The sequence below is a fragment of the Scylla paramamosain genome, chromosome 17 (genome assembly GCF_035594125.1).
Source record: "Scylla paramamosain isolate STU-SP2022 chromosome 17, ASM3559412v1, whole genome shotgun sequence".
In the NCBI taxonomy this organism is placed as follows: domain Eukaryota; kingdom Metazoa; phylum Arthropoda; class Malacostraca; order Decapoda; family Portunidae; genus Scylla; species Scylla paramamosain.
In genome coordinates, this window is record NC_087167.1 from 20990916 (window position 1) to 21011802 (window position 20887).

At 43.5% G+C, this 20887-nt stretch overlaps 1 protein-coding gene across 2 annotated transcripts in view; it reads right to left on the minus strand.

Annotated features, from left to right (window-relative positions):
- Positions 1-8085: 8085 nt before the first annotated feature.
- The window catches only part of LOC135108579 (ankyrin-3-like), a 39071-nt gene continuing 26269 nt past the window's right edge, over positions 8086-20887 (minus strand). For both annotated transcript variants that reach the window (XM_064019731.1, XM_064019732.1), the window contains 3 exons: positions 11684-11953; positions 10448-10855; positions 8086-8614 (listed from right to left, as the gene is read on the minus strand). In XM_064019731.1, the coding sequence (XP_063875801.1) occupies positions 8219-8614; positions 10448-10855; positions 11684-11953 (1074 nt within the window). In that variant the 3' untranslated portion in view covers positions 8086-8218. The remainder of the gene's footprint in view (positions 8615-10447; positions 10856-11683; positions 11954-20887) is intronic.

Genomic DNA, 20887 nt, shown 5'->3' on the forward strand with positions numbered 1-20887 from the left:
TATAATTAGTGGGCCGGAGTGACTAGGGTGGTAGGCCGGAGTGACTAGGGTGGTAGGCCGGAGTGACTAGGGTTGGGGGCCGCAGTGACTGAGGGCCGGTGTAACTAGGGGCCGGAGTGACTGTAAACCGAGGATACTACGCTCTCTCTCTCTCTCTCTCTCTCTCTCTCTCTCTCTCTCTCTCTCTCTCTCTCTCTCTCTCTCTCTCTCTCTCTCTCTCTCTCTCTCTCTCTTTATATCTGTTGTGTTTATGCATGTATGTGAAAGAGAGAGAGAGAGAGAGAGAGAGAGAGAGAGAGAGAGAGAGAGAGAGAGAGAGAGAGAGAGAGAGAGAGAGAGAGTTAAGGTAAGGTTGGTTTGGCTTGCTGTGCCTCTCCCAGTGACAGCCTCCACAGGCCACAGACATGAACAGCCTTGGGTCACTAAGAGCGCTTCTAATGTTTAAAATGTGTCAATCTTGTTACTCTGTCAGTGGACGCGTCACAGGATCCGTAACACCCGCGTCACTTCGTCTGAGAGTAGCGGTGGTGGTGGCGCGGACTTGTGTGACACTCTGGTGAACAATGTGTCCCTACATCTTGCTTTTTCTGCCTTTTCTTGCACGGATAATGATTCAAAGGCTGTTAGCTTTGCAGTTGTGTTGGTTCCGTGTTTAAGTAATTTTGTAACGTGGAACAAGAAGAAGAAGAGGAGGAGGAGGAAGAAGAGGAAGACTGAGTGTAAATGAAGTGAAGGAAGACAAACATACAGACACAGAATAAGGAAGGAAATAAAGGCAATGAACACTGACACGACAAACAAACACACAGAGGGAGGTTAACAAACACCTGCTTTTCTCTCTTATTTCAGGTGTGTGCGTGCGAGTGTGCGCGGGTGGAGGTAGAGGAGGGAGGGGCGCAAGGGTGGGCGGCGGTCCCTGCCTCACCTGAGTTCTGGAAGTGGAGGAAATTGAAAGAGTGTCACTGGTCACCGAACCCTTCTGTCCGCCATCACGGTTCTTGTAAACAACGCCAAGAGACCGCTAGGGCAAACACTTTTCTTCTATCTTCACTATCACTGTCCTGTTACTATTTTACTGTGCATTATTAAATTCAGTGTATTTTTTACAAGTACTGTGATGTTTTCTTTGGTCTTAATCGTCTAGTTCTCTTTCTTGTAATATATAGTAACTCATGTCTACGCTTCTGTCTCCAGTAACACCATTTTGTTACTAATTTCCTATGCGTCGGTGACCATTTACTTCTGCTACTTACTTCTTATGTACATGTTATGTATAAACTTCTAGGCAAAGAATAAATGAAATGTTAAAGAGACCGCCGGGTTAAAGCATTCTTTCTTGTTTCCTATTGAGAAGTCTGTCTTTGAAATTACGGCATCAAAATAAATTATGCTTCGCCTACTTGAGAACCACGTCTTTTATTTCAGAATTATGATAAAATTAACAGCATTCCTATATATAATCGCTAAGAACATTTCAGCGTATGCTAGTACTGATCAGTGAATACAAAAGTTTTAGACTGGGATTTTATTAATGCCTTTGTAGTACACATTTGCAGTACGCATTTGCAGTATGTGTTTGCAGTATGTGTTTGCAGTATGTGTTTGCAGTATGTGGTTGCAGTATGTGGTTGCAGTATCTGGTTTAGGGCACATCTTTAAGCTTCTGTCCTGAAAGAACGAAGTGAAAGGGGAAGAGTAAAGTTGGGCAGAGCAATGATGAACTGCAGAGCTCCATCACGGCCGTAATTACTGCTAATGTACTTGTGAGAGAAGGAATTAAGTAAATGAATCATTAATATGTAAAAAACCGCGACTGTTATACTAAGACAAGCAAAAAGGCTGTGGTCAGTGTGACGGAAGATGTAACAAAGATGAACCATTGTCAAAAGAATATGCATGCTAACTGTTCTGTGGAGGTGTCCAAAGCATTCGTGCATATAATTTTGTTATGTTAATCCGGCGCTGCCTCTTTGTTGAACACTTTGTCCTCTCAACACCACTGTTTTCCAAGGCCAGAGAGGTGACTCGGCGGGTTCTCAAGGGCGTTTCTCCTGTTGACAATGTAGAAATGTTGTTAACCTGTCACTCAAGTCGTAAAAGATCCCTTGAAAACCTGTAGCTTCAGGTAACACAGCCTTTTGAGAGTAGGTGGAACTCCACAGTCTGTGTCTGTTAGTGGGCCATGCTGTCACCTGTCAGCTTTCCACCTACATACACTGATGCATGGACTTCATTAATGACACACCTTGGAAAAGTAACCTGTTCACTGCTTTCTGTGTTGGTGAGGCAACGCTTCATCAGCACTGGCAGTAGCTGTCAAGAGTTGGTGAGGTAGGCGGCGGGTGGCGCGGCGCCTCGTGGAGCAAGGCTGGAGGTGACAGGCCACGGGTGGAGCTTCCTTGATCTGTGCACCGGCCAAGGGCAACAATATTAAATAAAAACAATAAATTAACAAAAAATGCCCACTGAAGTGCCGGTCCCCGAATAGAGTCAGAAGCGGTAGTCAAAAATTGAAGGATAAGTGTGTTGAAGCCTCCCTCCTGAAAGAGTTCAAGTCACAGGAAGGAGGAAATACAGAAGCAGGCTGGGAGTTCCAGAGTTTACCAGAGAAAGGGAGGAATGACTAAGAATACTGGTTAACTCTTGCATTGGGGAGGTGGACAGAACAGTGGTGAATGACTGAGAATACTGGTTAAGTGTTGCATTGCGGAGGTGGACAGAACAGTGGTGAATGACTGAGAATACTGGTTAACGTGGTGAGAGAAGGAAGAAAGTATTGAACCAGGACATGTTCTCAGTTTTCTTGGTCGATGATTGACGTGAGAAATACAGAGACCAAGCTGAGCAGAAGTAAGGAAGGTGTGTGCAAAAGGAACAAATTCTAATCAGGTGAAGGCGAATGAAGGTAAAAGCGAATGTTTGATTGTTGTGAAGATGACGACCTCAAGAGGCTGGGTGTCTTCTGCCGAAAGATTACTGCCAGCCACGGCAGTAGAGAAGGCAGGCAAAAACTTGCCAACTCAGCAAGATCTCTTGCTCCAGCAACAATGTCGGTGATAATTGTATTTCTTTTGGCGTAGTGGAAGATATAACGGAACAGGAGGCGCCTGTACACACGTCCCTGGCTGAATAGAAGAGAAGGAAGGCGCGTCTGCCACTCTCTTTTGCCTGAGCCGAGCGTGCAAGACCCAGACACCATGAGGCAGTGGATAGGCCTCAACAAGGAGCAGTACCGTGGTCTCCTGCGGCTTGTGACTCGCCTATCAAGAAAGAGGATGCCCACGTGAGGGATGCAGTGACTCCTGGTGAACGCCTCACACTGACGCTGCGTTATCTAACAACAGCTAAGGAACACCGATCGGTAATTACTGACAACTTGGCCCCTTCTGCAGTGATACTACTCTTTTAGAGAGAGAGAGAGAGAGAGAGAGAGAGAGAGAGAGAGAGAGAGAGAGAGAGAGTCTTGGGTCCCAGTGATGACGTTGTTGGTTCGTCATTAGCTCCAACATCAACTTTTGTGCCTCAGGACGCCACACCATGCACAACTCTCCCCGAGGACCTGAGGTAAACAGAGCAGCGCGCGGCTGGACAAGCCCAACCTGTCGGTGTTGTTGGCGCGGCTGGCAATTCAGCCGCCAGGCACCAAAATTTCCACAGGCGGGCTATCGCAGCTTGCGGCGGCTGGCAATTCAGCAGCGAATTGGCAAGTGTGAACCCGCCTTTCGGTGTGATAACAGAGTGCAATTTATCACTGAAAGATGAGATAAAGCAGGTGTTGAGGGCAGCAGGAAGTGCCATCTCGGAAATATTGCATTTGTCAGGAAATACTTGGATGAAAGAAAAAACAATGGAGATGGTTGATCATGAGCAGGTAATGGGGAGGCTGGAACATTACAATGCACTTCATTACGACCTACCACCACAACGACAACAACCACAATAATAACAGTGGTAATAATGACAATAATAATGACCCTGACACCAACAACAACAACAACAACAACAACAACAACAACGACCACAACAACAACAACAACAACAACAACAACAACGACCACAACAACAACAACAACAACAACAACAACAGTTACAGTACTCTCGTTTACCAGCATACATTAACATAGCATGGTACCCTCCCAGCCTTTCCCTGCCCCTCCCCCCCTCCCCTTCCACTGCCTCTATTTACACTTTCCTTTGCTGTGGCTCAGGAGCGCCGTGACGCCTCCCTCCACCTCGTCAGCTGTGCCTCGACCCTCCACTTCTCTTCCCTCCTGACTTGTTCCACTTCCTCGCTATACTTCAGGTTCTTTTTCTTTATTCTTTCATTATTACTATTTCTTTTTATTATTTTGCTGCCTCATTGTTGTTTTGTTTCGCTTTGCTTTGGAAGCCTAACCTGTCTGCACCCTTCTTCTCCCGCCTGTTTTCCGCAACCTATGACAACAATGATGATGATGCTGATGATGCAATGGTAGTAATAATAAATGTAATAATAATAATAATAATAATAATAATGATAATAATATTGATTATAATAATAAAATCAATAATGGTAATGGTAGTAATGGTAATACTTATAATGACCATAACAGAAATAAGACAATGATGATATTACTGCAGCGGTTGTGTTTGTGTGACCACTTGTATGAAAGATGTTTGCCACCACTTATTCTAAGTGTTTTGCTGGCAGTGTGTGTGACCAGTGATGGCGACCCACCCACCAGTGGTTCTGTGCTGACTAGTCACCTGTGTTGTTGTGGAGTTGACGGAGTGATGATGCTTGTAACTTGCCCAGTCCATGAAGATGCTTGGAGTGTTGGCAGCGTGGAGAACCAGAGTGAAGTGGTGATTCTGGCAGCTTGGAGGTTGTGGCAAGTCGTTGATATGTTGATATGTGTGCCAATAAAACACACGGGGACGAGGGTGGCTCATTTAATGACGAAGAACTCATTGGATTCAACATGACACTGTACTGTGAGATTGCCCTCTCTCTCTCTCTCTCTCTCTCTCTCTCTCTCTCTCTCTCTCTCTCTCTCTCTCTCTCTCTCTCTCTATATATATATATATATATATATATATATATATATATATATATATATATATATATATATATATATATATATATATATATATATATATATATATATATATATATATATATATATATATATATATATATATATATATATATATATATATATATATATATATATATATATATATAACAAAATGATTCATAAGGCTTGAAATAAAGACATGAGTTTTTGTGTTTGATTTACTGACACATCACTTTCCATAATACAGAGATGAATAGTTTTGTGTTCATGGAAAAATACAAGGCAATGGTTAATTTACATGTATAAGTTTGCAAATATGAGAAGTGTGCTTGAAAGGTTTTAAAGCGACTCCAGGCGGGGTATGAGTACAAATTGTTATACTGTACACACCAAATACAGACGTCACTTACCTGCTAACAATTACTTCTTATGAGTTTTCCTTAAAATAACAAGTTATTTCTTGGATGAACTTAACACTACTTAATAAGACAGTCACGTTTCTCGCTCCGAGGAATTCCCCTATTTTTGTTGCATTTACATTAGTGAAGCAATATTTCTGGACATGTTTTTTTCAGCTATTTCTTAAAAAAAAAAAAATCAATTTGAATGAAGAGTGAGTTTCATCTCCTGCACATAAAGAACAGATCCACTTTTGTACACTTGCATTCCTTCACTACCACTTACAATGGCAGCTGATGATTTGCACACTTGAACACACTTACAGCACGTGAGTGTTGTTTAAGGAGAACAGATAAATACTTGTGTAATTTTCCTTGCATTGTCACCATCCTATAATTAAGACATGCTGGCCTGTTATAAGTTTGTTCAGACAATCTCTGCCTATCAATAGCACAAGTCCTTAACTTAACAGTTTGTTTTAACCAATTACCATCTGCATTTGGTACTTGGTGCTACAAATGTGACATTCCATTTTGATTTGATAACTTATTTGTCATTATCTTGTCAAGCCGAAGTGCTTTATTTACACCCAGACCAGACATTGTCTTAATAAACCTATACTAAATATTTCATGTCGTAATGGCACTGCCGTTTGCAAATGAATATCAAACACTTATAGGCCTATCATCCATGAATCCATGTAGAGCCTGTTTCACCATACAACATGCAAGTTGACTATTATCTTACCCTGCTGTACTTACTGGCCAAAGGTGGCATTACCTCAGCTTGCACCATCACATTACTCAACCTGCGGTATTACAGGGGCCAACAAGTGCACACAGATGAGAGACCCTATTAACAGAGTATCTTCTCTCACTAGGCTCGCAACATGAAAATATTTATTTTTCTTTATATCGACTCCACAACTAATTGGCTATATAAACTACTGAATCTGAAAATCAAGCACCAAGCACTTGCGTTCCTGTGTGTGTGTGTGTGTGTGTGTGGTGCAGCTCACAGGTAATGATTACAATGGTCTGCATCTTCTGCATCTAATACTTTCGTCGCCGCCGCCTGGTTGTCTTGGCAGAGGTCCTCCTCCAGGCACTGCACAATGATGGGCGCCCCCGTCCCCAGGCTTCCGCCCCTCACAGTCTCCTCCAAAGTAGGCGGAGCTGTTTTGAGTTGTTAGGTTCTCTCGTGTCTCTTCTGGGTTCGCACACATCAATCTGAACACCTCCACCACCCATCTGGCGGGGTCACCCTCCCGCCCCGGCTCCAACCACTTGGCGTGCTCCCCCTTCCGTTCATCCTCCAACTCCTTTGTATGGTCCCCCTTCCGTTCACCCTCCAACTCCTTTGTATGGTTCCCCTCCTGTCCAGCCCCCAACTCCTTGGTGTGGTCCCCCTCCTGTCCAGCCCCCAACTCCTTGGTGTGGTCCCCCTCCTGTCCAGCCCCCAACTCCTTGGTGTGGTCCCCCTCCTGTCCAGCCCCCAACTCCTTGGTGTGGTCCCTCTCCTGTCCAGCCCCCAACTCCTTGGTGTGGTCCCTCTCCTGTCCAGCCCCCAACTCCTTGGTGTGGTCCTGCTCCTGTCCAGCCCCCAACTCCTTGGTGTGGTCCCCCTCCTGTCCAGCCCCCAACTCCTTGGTGTGGTCCCTCTCCTGTCCAGCCCCCAACTCCTTGGTGTGGTCGTGCTCTTGTCCAGCCCCAACCTCTACCTCCCTCGACCGCCTGTGCTCCAGCCACCGCAGGAGGGCGTTCTTGAAACAGAACCCGCTTGGCACCGCGATGTTCCACTCCCGTATGGCGAACCATTTGAAAAAGCTCTTTTTGTGCCGAGGCATCCAGCGCTCGGGCTTAAGGCGGGAAAGAAGTACTTTTCCCATCAGCTGCACCTGGCGCTCTGCGGGCGTCAATGTCCCCAGCACCTCAGCCTCTGTCAAGGCAAAGCTGCAGCGCCATGTTCCATCAGCAGCATTACTGAGCTGCATGGTGATGGTGTCCTCAGGAGTGAGGAGCGGTCTGCAAACTTGCTCCAGCCATGGCACCTCAAGCACTGGCACCAGGTCCACGCCGACCAGCAACAGTGGATACTCTCGCCCCTGCCAGGCCAGAGAGAGTCCCACGCCCACTTGCGTGCTGGTCAGGCCCGGCGGCACAAGGCTCAGTCTTTTGTCCTGCAGGGTGTGGCCAGCGAGGCGCCGGTGCACCTCCTCGTACAAACTGGCCATAAATCTATTACCCTCAAGGTGGGGATTGTCAGTCTTCACAGAAATCTGTAACCTGCCCTTCAGCGGGGCTTCCTCCTTCCCTCTCTCGCTAACAGTTATTCCTACGTCATCCTTGTGAATCACGAGGTTTATATCAAATTCGTCAGGGGCGTAAAGCTTAGACCCGTCCTGAGAACTGCCCGCCAGCCTCAGGTCGCCGCGGTACGTGGCATCAGTGGCTGACACCTTATTCATGATGATGCTTATTTCTGCCATCACCGCCTCCTTTACCTCAAGGGCCTCGCCCTTTGATAGATCCACAGCCTCCCGCTGAGCCTCCTTCTGCAGCTCTTGCAGGCCTATGGATCTCACAAGATTTCTTATGACGCTTTCCGGGTCACGTCGGTCGATTGGGTCTAATAGATTATGCTTATATTTATAATACATATTGTGAAACACTTTAAAATTTTCTCTCACCTGTGTGCCCGTGGTGCCCGCGCGGCAAGGAGGGTCCTGCGTCACTTGGTGTGCCAGGAGTTCGAAAGTACTTTTATGGCCAAACATGGCGGCCAAGTGTCTGGCCATACGTGTCACACTGCTGTGGGTTGGCGCCAGCGCTCAGCAGCACCGCCACGCAGCCGTCCTGGCCGTGCGAGGCCGCCTGGTGGAGGGCGGTGGTGCCGCAGGTGTGGTCCAGCACCTCGTCCACGGGGAAGTGACCCTCTTGCAGTATAAGATGAGTCAGCTGCAGGAGACCTTTGCGCGAGGCCAGCAGCAGGGCAGCGTGGCCATCAGGTAAGGAGACATTCTTACCCTCGCCCTTCTTGTGGCTCTCAAAGAGATCCTCCTGTATACACAGCGCTGTCCGTGCTGCGGTCTTCTCGTGATCTGCCTTCAAGCGAATCTCCATATCCTTCAGTTTTTCACGCTCCATCATAAAGAGCTTCTGTGTGCAAAGAGAAAGAGAGCGGTGAATATATGAACAAGTAAATAACCCTTTATTGCTGCGTACACATAGATATGTTAGAAATGATGATAGAAATCGAGGATTACATACGTATATTAGCATGTCTGCCTGATTGGAGCTGTTTATTAGGCAAGATTAAAAAATACAAGGAGCTTAATTGGTCAACTAATAGAATCAAATAGTAAGTAATATTAATAAAATATAATACCATAATTGAGCTGCATAATATTCATGATATGAATAAGAAGTTTGTTGTGCAAAGGTAGACTACCGAAAACGTTTGGTTCAAAACACAGCGTGCTGTTTTGGTAAGAGGATGCTCCAAGCTGTGGCTACATAAAATCCATGTTGATGCTTCTACTTTGGCGAACACCATCCAGTAGCCGAGGCACTTCATTTCCTGTGTGCTTTGTGAGAGTTTTATAAATTAAGAACAATGAAAGTGATTTGTGTATCGATGAGAAATTAAACAATGTCATTAATGAAGCAACTTTAGCTGCGGACTACAATTTTCCCAGGGAAAGCATACCTCTGATTTATTTATTTATTTATTTTTATCACGATAACTCTTTGATAAATGACGGCCATGTGCTGGCCCAGATGGGAACAGAGCAAAGAAGAGGAGGACAGCATATGGCACAGCACACACTAATAAGTGACTTTATTGTTAAACAGTGTGTTGTCTTGTACAATATTCCACACACTTCTGAAGCGTTGTCACACGCGTCATCGTCATCTATGTGGGGGAGGTTTCTCGTTTCTGAATTTTCTGACTGGGTCAAAACAAACTTAGTATTGTTCAGTGCCACAAAAACTCAATTCCCCCATCTGTCTATATCGCCATAAGCAAGGACAGCATCATTAAACAGACAGATAAACAGAAAATGACTAAATCTCCAGGGCCAGATGACATCATCCTAGAGCACTGCAGGAGTGCACGGGTGAGCTTAGCGAGCCGTTGCTGCGGCATTGAGGGACTCATTAGACAAGGCAGAAATACCAAAGGGCCAATTTCACAGTCGCTTGGCAACATTCCCAAATGAAAGCCTTACCAGCCTGGTGACACCTCCAGCCACTTTCACAGCTGGTGTTTTCATGGCTTCGGTAATCCCCAACCTGGTGACTCTATCATAACAAAATGAAAAGCGCCGATTCGGTAACGCTGGCATGCCGGAGCGGCCTCATTAGATAAAACGAGTCAGTTCTTGACCAAAGAATTAACCACACCAGCACTAAAAAGGAGGAAGGTGTGAAAATACATCAGCTGTGCCTTCAGCACCCCATATCCATTATTATGGTGACTTCTTGTGACTTAAATTCCTCCCTTTCAATGTCTGTCTGACATTCACCAAACTGCTGTGCCAGCCAGCCACTTAATGAGTCATCTTTTTCTCTGTCCCTCGTTGCTGTACACACATTTGTTACATAGAAATATTTTGGGTTGAATGTAAATCATCCTAGCTTACTATTTATGAGATAGTTACTTTATTTCTAGGTGAAATTATGACTTTTTTAAATCATAATCTATGCAACGAAAGAATCAGCAATGAACTTAGTGAGCTAAATATTAAGGTAAACTTAGCCTAACCAAATCCAGCACTCTGATGGAAACGGTCATGTTATTTCAATATTTTCCAATATTTTGTTAGGTGACAAATTCCATATAGTGTATGCGTGTGTCAGGATTATTACAGGAGTGTGACCAAGGAGGCGTAGCAGACGAAATAAGCGAGACAGGTGCTGAAGTTTTGATCAGCTGGTGAAGTGAGTTCATGCCGCCATCCAAAAGAGTAAACAGGCAAGCAGCCTCACCTGCTCCAGCCTCTGTTGCTCCTCGTGAGGCATCATGTGCACCGCAAGGCGACCATGTGTGTCCGGCACGTACGGGCAGCCCCCAAGGTCCCTGATCAGCAGCTCGGCCATGCCTTTGTGGCCAGCCTCCAGGGCAGCGTGGAGGGCAGTGCCACCAGAGGCTCCATTAAAGACTGTCCACCCTCCTGCCCTATGCAGGAAGGCGGCAGTCACGGGGCAGTTGGCAGCCGCTGCCTTTGCCAGGAGGTCGCTCAGTGCTGGCCGGTCAGTCTCCTTTCCCCATCGCCAGGCTGCCTGCCAGGGAGTATTTCCCTCGATGGTTGTCACTAGATTGTCGATGCCCTCGACAAGGGCGCTGCTGACCTTTTCCAGGCGACGCTGCTCTGCATGCAGCCGGCAGCAGTAGGCCTGTGAGGAAAGGATGGTCACCACATCAGGTAAGCACCGTGCGCAGAGAGAGAGAGAGAGAGAGAGAGAGAAAGAGAGAGAGAGACAGAGAGAGAGAGAGAGAGAAAGAGAGAGAGAGAGAGAGAGAGAGAGAGAGAGAGAGAGAGAGAGAGAGAGAGAGAGAGAGAGAGAGAGAGAGAGAGAGAGAGAGAGGTAGGGCAGCTATGCAGAAGTGTCATTAAGTGTCACAAATCTAAAAGTGCATGTACAAATACAACCTTACCTTGTCCCAAAAAAAAGGAAAAATACAAAAAATTATTCCAAATATTAGGTTTGACGAGCATTATTACAATTACTTTTAGGATTATAATGATGAATTATAATCAAATATTAGGTTTGACAAGCATTATTACAATTACTTTTAGGATTATAATGATGAATTATAATCAAATATTAGGTTTGACAAGCATTATTACATTTACTTTTAGGATTATAATGATGAATTAACATGGATTCAAGTATTATGAGATCTACTTCATTGCTTGTTCTAAACATTACACTGAAGTGTCCTTTTATGAAATGACAAGATTCTGTTGCATGATCTGTAATGTTGGACAGGTTTGGTGTGCTGCAGGTCTGTCATGTGCACCACTAAAACCTGAAACTGACGGCACTGAAACACAAAGGCTCGTCCTCTACAACCAACAGACCTATAACTCATCCAAGTTGTTCAAACACTTTCCACTCTGCAAAAAAAGAGCCACCGCTGAGACTTGGGTCTAGTACCGGTGCTCGTCCTCACCTTTACAGTGAGGTAGTTCTGTGAGACAGGGAAGGGAAGGTACTCACGGTGGTGAGGAAGGCCAGCACCCTGTGAGTCACGTCGGGGCTCTGCCAAGCCTCCTGCAGCAGGCTGGCAGGCAGCGATGCACCGCTAGCCAGCAGGAGGCTGACGGTGTTAATGCGGTCGGTGGTGACAGCCAGTCTGAGGACAGAAAGGCCACCCAGGAGCTCTATGGGTGCGCCTGTACATATGAGGGTGGACACCGCCTGCACGTCGTCCTGGCGACTGACTGTTGAGAGCAGCTCCTCATGCAGTTCTTCAGGAAGCTTGTAGCTCTGCCAGAGAGAGAAGGGAAACCATGGTGCTGATGGTATTGCAATGAAAGCTACATAATATAATGTGATGGAATAATATAATAATAATGTTGTCACGGTTTTCAGAAAGTTTCGCTTGGTGGCGACATAAGTGTTCACTGGTGGCTGTGGCGATGTGTCAGTGTGCATTGTTGTGTGTGTGTGTGTGTGTGTGTGTGTGTGTGTGTGTGTGTGTGTGTGTGTGTGTCTGTTCTTTTTCATTTTTTATATAGCGGGAACACAGGGCAAGGGTGACAAAAATCCAGCAAAATAAAAAAGACCACTGAGATGCCGGTCCCCAAGTAGGATCCGAATCGGTAGTCAAAAACTGAAGAATGAGGAAAGTGTGCATGACGTGGAGCATCTGAATGAGAAACGTAATGGGTGCTGCTCAGAGACGGATAGGGTTTGTGAGAGTAGGTAGAAGAAAGAATGTATGTAAACCATGGTGGAATGATGAAATCAGAGCGGCTAGGAAGGAGCGAAATAGAATGAGTAGACAGTGTAGATAGCTGAGGAAAAAGAGGCATGAAAGCGATGAGGCAGAGAATGAGTATCAGAATGCATGGGCAATGTATAGGAAGCAGCAGCGGTTGACAAGAGGAATAATAATGAATGCCAAAGTGAAGAGTGAAAGGAGTGTGATTCAGTCTTTAAGGGAGAAAGGTATGAAAGGTGGCTGTGAATAGTACAAGTTCATGAGAGGTGAGAATATCAGGCAGTGTTGGTGTGGAGAGTCTGAAAGTGGATGGTGTAGTTATAACAGAGAAGGAGGGAATCAGGGAGGCAAGCTAAGGGTTCTTGGAAGAAGTAGATGGGATAGGTGGGATGTTTAGTGTGAGAGAAGGATGTGTGACACTGGAAAGGAAGAATGCAGATGAATTGGATGAAAGAATCTGGTAGGAGGAAGGGAGGAGGTGTGCGAGAAGGAAAAAGACTGGCAAGGCAGCGGGTCCAGATGATATACCGTATGAGCTCTACAAGAATGGTGGTACAGAGGAGCTAGCAGCCAGGATGAGAAGAATGAATGTAGGGGAAAGCGTGGGGAATGATAAAGTGTGTGTGTTTCTTTATGCAGATGAAGTAGTCGTTATGAGTGAATGACATGTTGGTGAATGGAAGAATGCGTGAAATTGTGTCGCACATGTGGATAGATGAGGATGGTTTGGTTGATATTGTGTGCGATCACAACATGCTGGTTGTGGAGTGCTTGATGCAGGGTGGGAATGAAGTGATAGTGGCAAGTAAGAGAAAGAAGTGGAGACTGAGAGATGTAGGGTGGGAGAACTTTCAGGTTGATCTGAGTGAGAGAAGCTGGGACGACGAAAGTGTGCATGACGTGGAGCATCTGAATGAGAAGCTGGTTGAGGACGTGAGGGGTGCTGCTGAGAACCAGATAGGGTTTGTGAGAGTAGGTAGAAGAAAGAATGTATGTAAACCATGGTGGAATGATGAAATCAGAGCGGCTAGGAAGGAGCGAAAGAGAATGAGTAGACAGTGTAGATGGTTGAGGAAAAAGAGGCATGAAAGCGATGAGGCAGAGAATGAGTATCTGAATGCATGGGCAGCGTATGTGAAGCAGCAGCGGTTGACGAGACGAATGATAATGAATGCTAAAGTGAAGAGTGAAAGGAGCGTGATTCAATCTTTAAGGGAGAAAGGTATGGAAGGTGGCCATGAATGGTACAAGTTCATGAGAGGTGAGAATATGTCAGGCAGTGTTGGTGTGGAGAGTCTAAAAGTGGAGGGTGTAGTTATAACAGAGAAGGATGGAATCAGGGAGGCAATCAAAGGGTTCTGGGAAGAAGTAGGTGGGGTAGGTGAGATGTTTAGTGTGAGAGAAGAATGTGTAACACTGGAAAGGAAGAATGCAGATGAACTGGATGAAAGAATCAGTAGGGATGAAATGGAGAGGTGTGTGAGAAGGCAGAAGAATGGCAAGGCAGCAGGTCCAGATGATATACCCTATGAGTTCTACAAGAATGGTGGGGAGGTAGTGATAGACAGAATGACTGAGTTATTCAACCGAGTGTGGGATGAAGAGAGAGTGCCAAGAAAGTGGAATGAGAGCCGAGTGTGTCTGTTGCATAAGGGAGGATTTAAGAGTAAGAATGAGCTGAAGAACTACAGGCCAATTGCATTAGTGAATACAGTAGGTAAAGTTTTCAGTGCAGTGTTGAATGAGAGACTGTGTAAATGGATTGAGAGAGCTGGAGTGCTGGGTGAAGAACAGAATGGTTTTCGTAGGGACAGGAGAGCTGAGGACAATATGTTTGTGGTGAATGAAATGATTGAGAAGAAAAAGAAGGATGGGGGTAAATTGTACCTAGGTTTTTTGGATATAGATAAAGCTTATGATAGAGTGAACAGAGAAATGTTAGGTAGAGTCTTAGAAAAGATTGGATTGAGTGCAAAGATAGTTAACGTAGTGCAAAATATGTATGTGGACACAAGAGCTAGATACAGGCTAGGAGACATAGAAACAGACTGGGTGAAGAGTGAGAGAGGAGTTAGGCAGGGCTGTATATTGTCACCAACCCTTTTTAGCCTGTATACAGAGGAGCTAGCAGCCAGGATGAGAAGAATGAATGTAGGGGTAAGTGTGGGGAATGATAAAGTATGTGTGCTCCTTTATGCAGATGATGTAGTTGTTATGAGTGAATCGGCAGATGAGCTTCAAAGTTTGTTGGATGTAGTGGATGGCTATGGTAAAGACTTTGGAGTAAGGTTTAGCAGTGAGAAAAGCAAAGTAATGATTGTGAATAGGTCAGAGGATGAAAGTAATGTGGTATGGAGACTTGGAGAGAATGAGTTGAGACAGGTGCAAGAATACAAGTACTTAGGGATGTGGATAAGTCCTAGTGGGTGTGCAAAGGCAAAGAATGAAAAGATAAATATGGTAAACCAGTGGGTAGGTCGATTGGGAAGCGCGGCAAGGATGAGAGCAAGTAAGTATGATGTGTTGAGAGAAGTGTGGAAGAGTGTGGCTGTGCCATGTATAATGTATGGTATGGATGTGATTGCATGGAATGAAAGTGAAATTGATAAGTTAGAAGTGGGCCAGAACAAAGTAGCAAGGATGGCACTGAGTGCACCGAGGTGCACAGCAGTTGAAGCCTTGAGAGGTGACATGGGATGGAGCACCTTCAAAGAAAGACTGACAAAAGCCACACTTATGTACAAGATTAGGCTTGAGAGAATGGATGATGCAAGAATAGCAAGGAAGGTGTACCTGTGGAATGAAAGTGGAAGCAAATGGAGGAAGAGATGCATGAGAATGACAGACAGGAATGGATTGCAAGTTGTGTGGGCGATAAGAATGGCTGGGAGGAATCAAAATGAGCGTGAATGGGTGGTAACAAGAGGAGGAAGAGTGGGAGCCGAATGGGATGTGAGAAAATGGAAGAATGAGATAGACAAAGAAGTGAAATGCGTGGGACTGAATGAATGGAAGAATGAGATGGAAAGAAAGAAGACCCTGGAATGGTACAAGGAGAAAGTGGCCCCGAGGTATGAAAGGTGGTATGATGGAAGCCTGGGCGGTGATCTTCTCTTCCGAGCGAGGGCACAGTGTATGGATGTGAATGCAAGGAGTTACAGGTGGTCTGAGTCCCGCAGCAAAGTGTGCCAGATGTGTGACATGGGAGAGGATGAGACGGTGGAACATGTGGTGCTGGAGTGTGTGCAGTATGCCAGAGACAGGAATGAGATGATGCAAGTGATACTGACTGAGTTAGGGCATGATAGGAATGAAAGAGTGGAGAAGACAGGAAAGGAATGGATGGTGTTGTTGCTGGGACTGTGTAGAGAGGCGAATGAAAGGATGATTGAGGCGGTAAAAGAGTTTCTGGAGAGAATGTGGCGTGCCAGGTGTATGAACAATTAGGATAGAGGATGCTGTTCGTTTCTCTTTTTTTTTCCCCCTTTCTACAGGAGTTGCCGATCCAAAGGCCTGGCTCAGGAGTGATCCTGTGCCACCTGTACCATCAAGATCAAGATCAAGAGTGTGTGTGTGTGTGTGTGTGTGTGTGTGAGAGGAGAGGGACAAGAATGGTCTCAAAAACCTACATTTATTTCCTAAGGATGCCAAGAGGTGAGTATAGTAGCAAATAAGAGATGAAGGGGTACATAAATAAATGTTTACTCAATGCACTTCAAGGATGCAGTTGTCATTTTAAGAGTGCTATGTGCACTTGTTGAATCAGACACAACCTATAAACACTTTAAACACTTTATTAGGTAGCAAGTCACTCCGGCCCCTAGTTTTTCCGGCCCCGGTCACTCCGGCCCCTAGTTTTTCCGGCCCCGGTCACTCCGGCCTCCCCCGCGTTCGACCCAGGTCACTCCGGCCTCCCTGGCGGCACGCACGTGTGTAAAGTTAGCAATATAATTATATTGTTGGGTTGTTTGAGTGTGTGTGTGTGTGTGTGTGTATTTACCTAGTTGTAGTTTACTTTTTAACAACTTTTATTGTACATTTGTAATGTCTATGGAGGCTAGAGCGCCATTCTCTGGCGGAATGAAGCCATATATATGCAATAAACAATAAATAAAACACCTACTCTTATCACGTATGTCCTATAGTCTCTCTCTCTCTCTCTCTCTCTCTCTCTCTCTCTCTCTCTCTCTCTCTCTCTCTCTCTCTCTCTCTCTCTCTCTCTCTCTCTCTCATCCACTTCATTTTGCAGCAATTCTTTATTTGAAAAGTAGCATTTGTGTATAATTTAACTGAACCCTTGGTGGACAGAAGGGTGTTGCCTTAATTATCACTTTTCGGATTATTTACGAAGTATAAATACTCTTCAACTCCTACGCACAATATGAATATGGGCCAATAAGAAAAAGAAAGGTCTGGTAAAAGGTGGGTCAAGTCACAACAACCTGACATTCTCTCTCTCTCTCTCTCTCTCTCTCTCTCTCTCTCTCTCTCTCTCTCTCTCTCTCTCTCTCTCTCTCTCTCTCTCATTTCCTCCATAATAATATTAATAATGATAATAACGATTATGATAGTGGAGGTAGAAACTTACTACTACTACTACTACTACTACTACTACTACTACCATACTGCTACTACAAAACATACTAGCTATATGAGTTTGCGTAATAGATAATAGTCGTTAACGCTGTCTCCTTCCTCGGAGTTGAGGTACCGAGGTTTTCGAAACACAAAACGACTTTTCTTGTTTCGAACACAAAACGACTTTTCTTGACCGTGCCATGAGGCAGACAGAAGGAAGTGATAATGCTTTTGTAAATCCAGTCTATTTATCTCGTAATGTTAACCGTATAAGACAGAAAGATAGACCTGTTGAACCTAATTCATTGGATTTTGAATTGGTAGTTGATCACATTCCGAATGAATTCCTCCAGAAAGATATTATTCTAGATGATGCAAGACACTTAGTATTTGCCACTGCAGACCAACTTGCCTTGTTGAAGAAGGCAAGGACATGGTATTTAGATGCCACATTTCGTGTAGTACGAGCCCCGTTTCAACAGCTATTTGGAGTCCATGCCTTCGTTAAGGGAAGCGAAGGTAATGTAAAACAAGTCCCCTTAGCTTTCATCCTTATGTCAGGGAAAAGAAAGAGAGACTACAGAAAGGTATTGAATTCTATTTTAGCAATAATTCAGGAGTGTAAAGTGGAAAAGATCGTGATGGACTTCGAAATAGCTTTGTGGTCAGTAGTCAGGAAATTATTTCCAGTTGCAAAGTTGCAAGGCTGTGCATTTCATTGGAATCAGGCAGTCTGGAGGAAGATTCAGGCGTTAGGATTGGCGGTTCCATACTTGAATCATCGTCCCACTCAAGATTACCTAAAACAGTTAATGGCTCTTCCCTTTCTCCCACATGAACATATTACATCAACATTTGATCACCTTGAATCACGCCTTCCTGCTGGCCCAATTAAAGATTTAACAACGTACATGAGAGAAACATGGATAAGTGGGTTTTGGTCACCAAGTGAATGGACAGTGTTTGGCCAGAGCATTCGCACGAATAATGATGTAGAAGGTTATCATAGACGTTTGAATGGTAGTGCAGGCTCTTCCCATATTCCTTTTTATGTGCTGGTTCCCTTACTTTTCAAAGAAGCCAAAAATGTACAGGTCCAAGTGCGTCTGGTCAAGGACGGAAAACTTGCTCGTTGTCAGAGACGAAAATACCGATCTCTACAGGGACGAATATTTTCACTATGGAACAAGTATAAACAACATGACCTCACCACTGACCAATTATTAAAAGCATGTTCCAGGCTAAGCGGACCCAGTGTTTAGTTTGTAATATAATCTTGTTTTTTTTTACTCAGACGCATACTTTTGTATACATAAATATTTTAGTATCAGTAGACTGCCTGAATTGTTTTTTACTTTTAGACACATACTTTTGTATACAGAAATATTTTAGTATCAGTAGACTGCCTGATAAAGCCAGTCAGCGCTCCCATGTTGTGGTCAGGGTGTGGTGAGCATTGTTTGGTTATTTTTGTTATTATATATTCTTTCAAGGTTACATAGTATTACATAGTTATTGTGTATGTGTATGACTATACTGCGTAATTATTTAATAAAAGAGAGAGCCTGTTACTATATATTCTTTCTAGATAACTTAGTATAATTAGTGGGCCGGAGTGACTAGGGTGGTAGGCCGGAGTGACTAGGGTTGGGGGCCGCAGTGACTGAGGGCCGGTGTAACTAGGGGCCGGAGTGACTGTAAACCCTTTATTATGTTTGTCTGTAATACATATATAAGCTTAAGGTACAATTAATTGAAAGACAAACAGCCCCTTATGAAGCACAAGCTTTTTGGGCACACTTAATATCTACTTAATACTGAAATGTAAAACAACACTAAACTAAAAATCTAATTGAAGAAAATGTAAAAAGAAAAAAATTAAAAGCAATAACAAAAGATTTAGGGATAAATGGCTTTGCAAGAACAGGAAGGAAAGGAGAAAAATCATAATTATACATGAGAAATAGAGAAAATTGAAGTGGAATCTGATTATAAACAAGCAAATATTACTTTTGAGAATAATTAAACAAACAGAAATAAATATGTATATATACTAGAGGTTATAAACTATTTTAGTTACAGAGGATATGAACTATATGGTTACAATACCAAGAAACAAAATAATTGATATTGATAAAAATTGATTGAAGTACAAGATGTGTCAGTATTGAGACAATAAATATTCTTTTAGTTTTCTCTTAAAGATATTTACGCTTAATGAATTTTTTATGTGTGACAGGGTGCTATTCCATATTTTGGGACCTTTATACATTAGAGAGTGTTGGTAGAGAGTTAAGGTATGATGGGGAATCTGTAGAGAATGCCTGTAGCGTGTGGAGTGGTTATGAGTTAGGGTCAGGGTATTGTTGTTGTTGGAATTTATCAATTTGAACATGTATGATGCAATAGAGAAGTTTGATAAGTCAGAGAGTTGAAGGATTTTCATAGATTTAAAGAGTGGAGGTGTGTGTTGGAGGAAGTCACTATTAGTCATGATTCTAATAATTTTCTTGTGGAGGATGTTTAGATTTTGTAGATGACATGGGTAGGTAGTGGACCAAATTGGATTACAGTAGGTTAAGTGTGGGTATATATGGGCATAATACATGATTTTCATAATTTCCACTGGAACAAAGTTTTTTTTTATTTTCAGCAATAGAGCTATTGATCTAGATAATTTTAGGCAAAAGTTTGATATGTGATATTTAAAGGTAAAATTATTGTCAAATGTGACTCCAAGAAATTTTGTCTTAGAAACTTGCGTGATATCTTTGTCTAATATGGTAAGTCTAGGTAAGGGTTGGTATTTGGTGGTGGTATTTGTAAATAACATGTAGAAAGTTTTAGCTGTGTTAATTGTTAGGCGATTTGCAAGACACCATTCAGAAAAGGCAGATAATTCTAGGTTGGCTCTGTAGATTAGGTCAGTGGGATTATCACCAATCATGTACAAGGTGGAGTCATCAGCAAACTGTATAGTGTTGAAAGCAGTAGAGGCATTGCTGATATCGTTGATATATATCAGGAAAAGAATAGGGCCTAAGATGCTACCTTGTGGCACGCCAAGATGTATAGGTTTGATGGTTGATTTAGAGTTATTGTAGGATGTAAAATGAGATCGGCCAGTTAAATATGATTTGAACCAATTTTCCACACAACCGCGAATACCATAGTGACGTAATTTGTCTATTAGAATGTTTGGGTCAACTGTGTCAAAAGCTTTGCTGAAATCAATGAAAATGGATATTATAGACTTATGTTTATTCAAGGCATCGTGTAGGTCAGAGGTAAACACATTTATAGCGTCAAAAGTATTTAGTCCGGGGCGGAAACCAAATTGCCTATTATTTAAGAATTTTTGTGAATTGAGGTAGTTCATGAGGAAGTTCTTCATAATGATTTCAAATATTTTAGAGAACACTGGTAAAATAGAGATTGGTCGGTAGTTTAAGATATTAGTTTTACTTCCCGATTTATGGATAGGGATAATTTTTGCCAGCTTGAATCTATTAGGGAAAACTCCATCTTTTATTGAATCATTGAATAATTTTGAGAGTGGCTCTGCTAGAAGATTTTTGTTCTCTTTGATTATTTTCACAGGTATTTCATCCGTAGGGCATTTTATATTTTTTAAGGCAGAAATAGCTTTTATTATGTCATTTCCTGTCACTATGGGAATATTCATGGAATTTAGGAAATTACCTCTGAGATAAGAAATGTGTGAGTTTTGAGCTCTAGGAAGCTGGGAGCTAAGTTGAGGTGCAATTTGTGAAAAATAGGTGTTGAATGCATTTGAAATTTCATGTGGAGTGTGTAGGACTGTGTCATTATAGTGTAGTGTGTGGGAGACCGTCTTGTTATTATTATTAATGTTTTCTATTTCGGTAATTAGTTCCCAA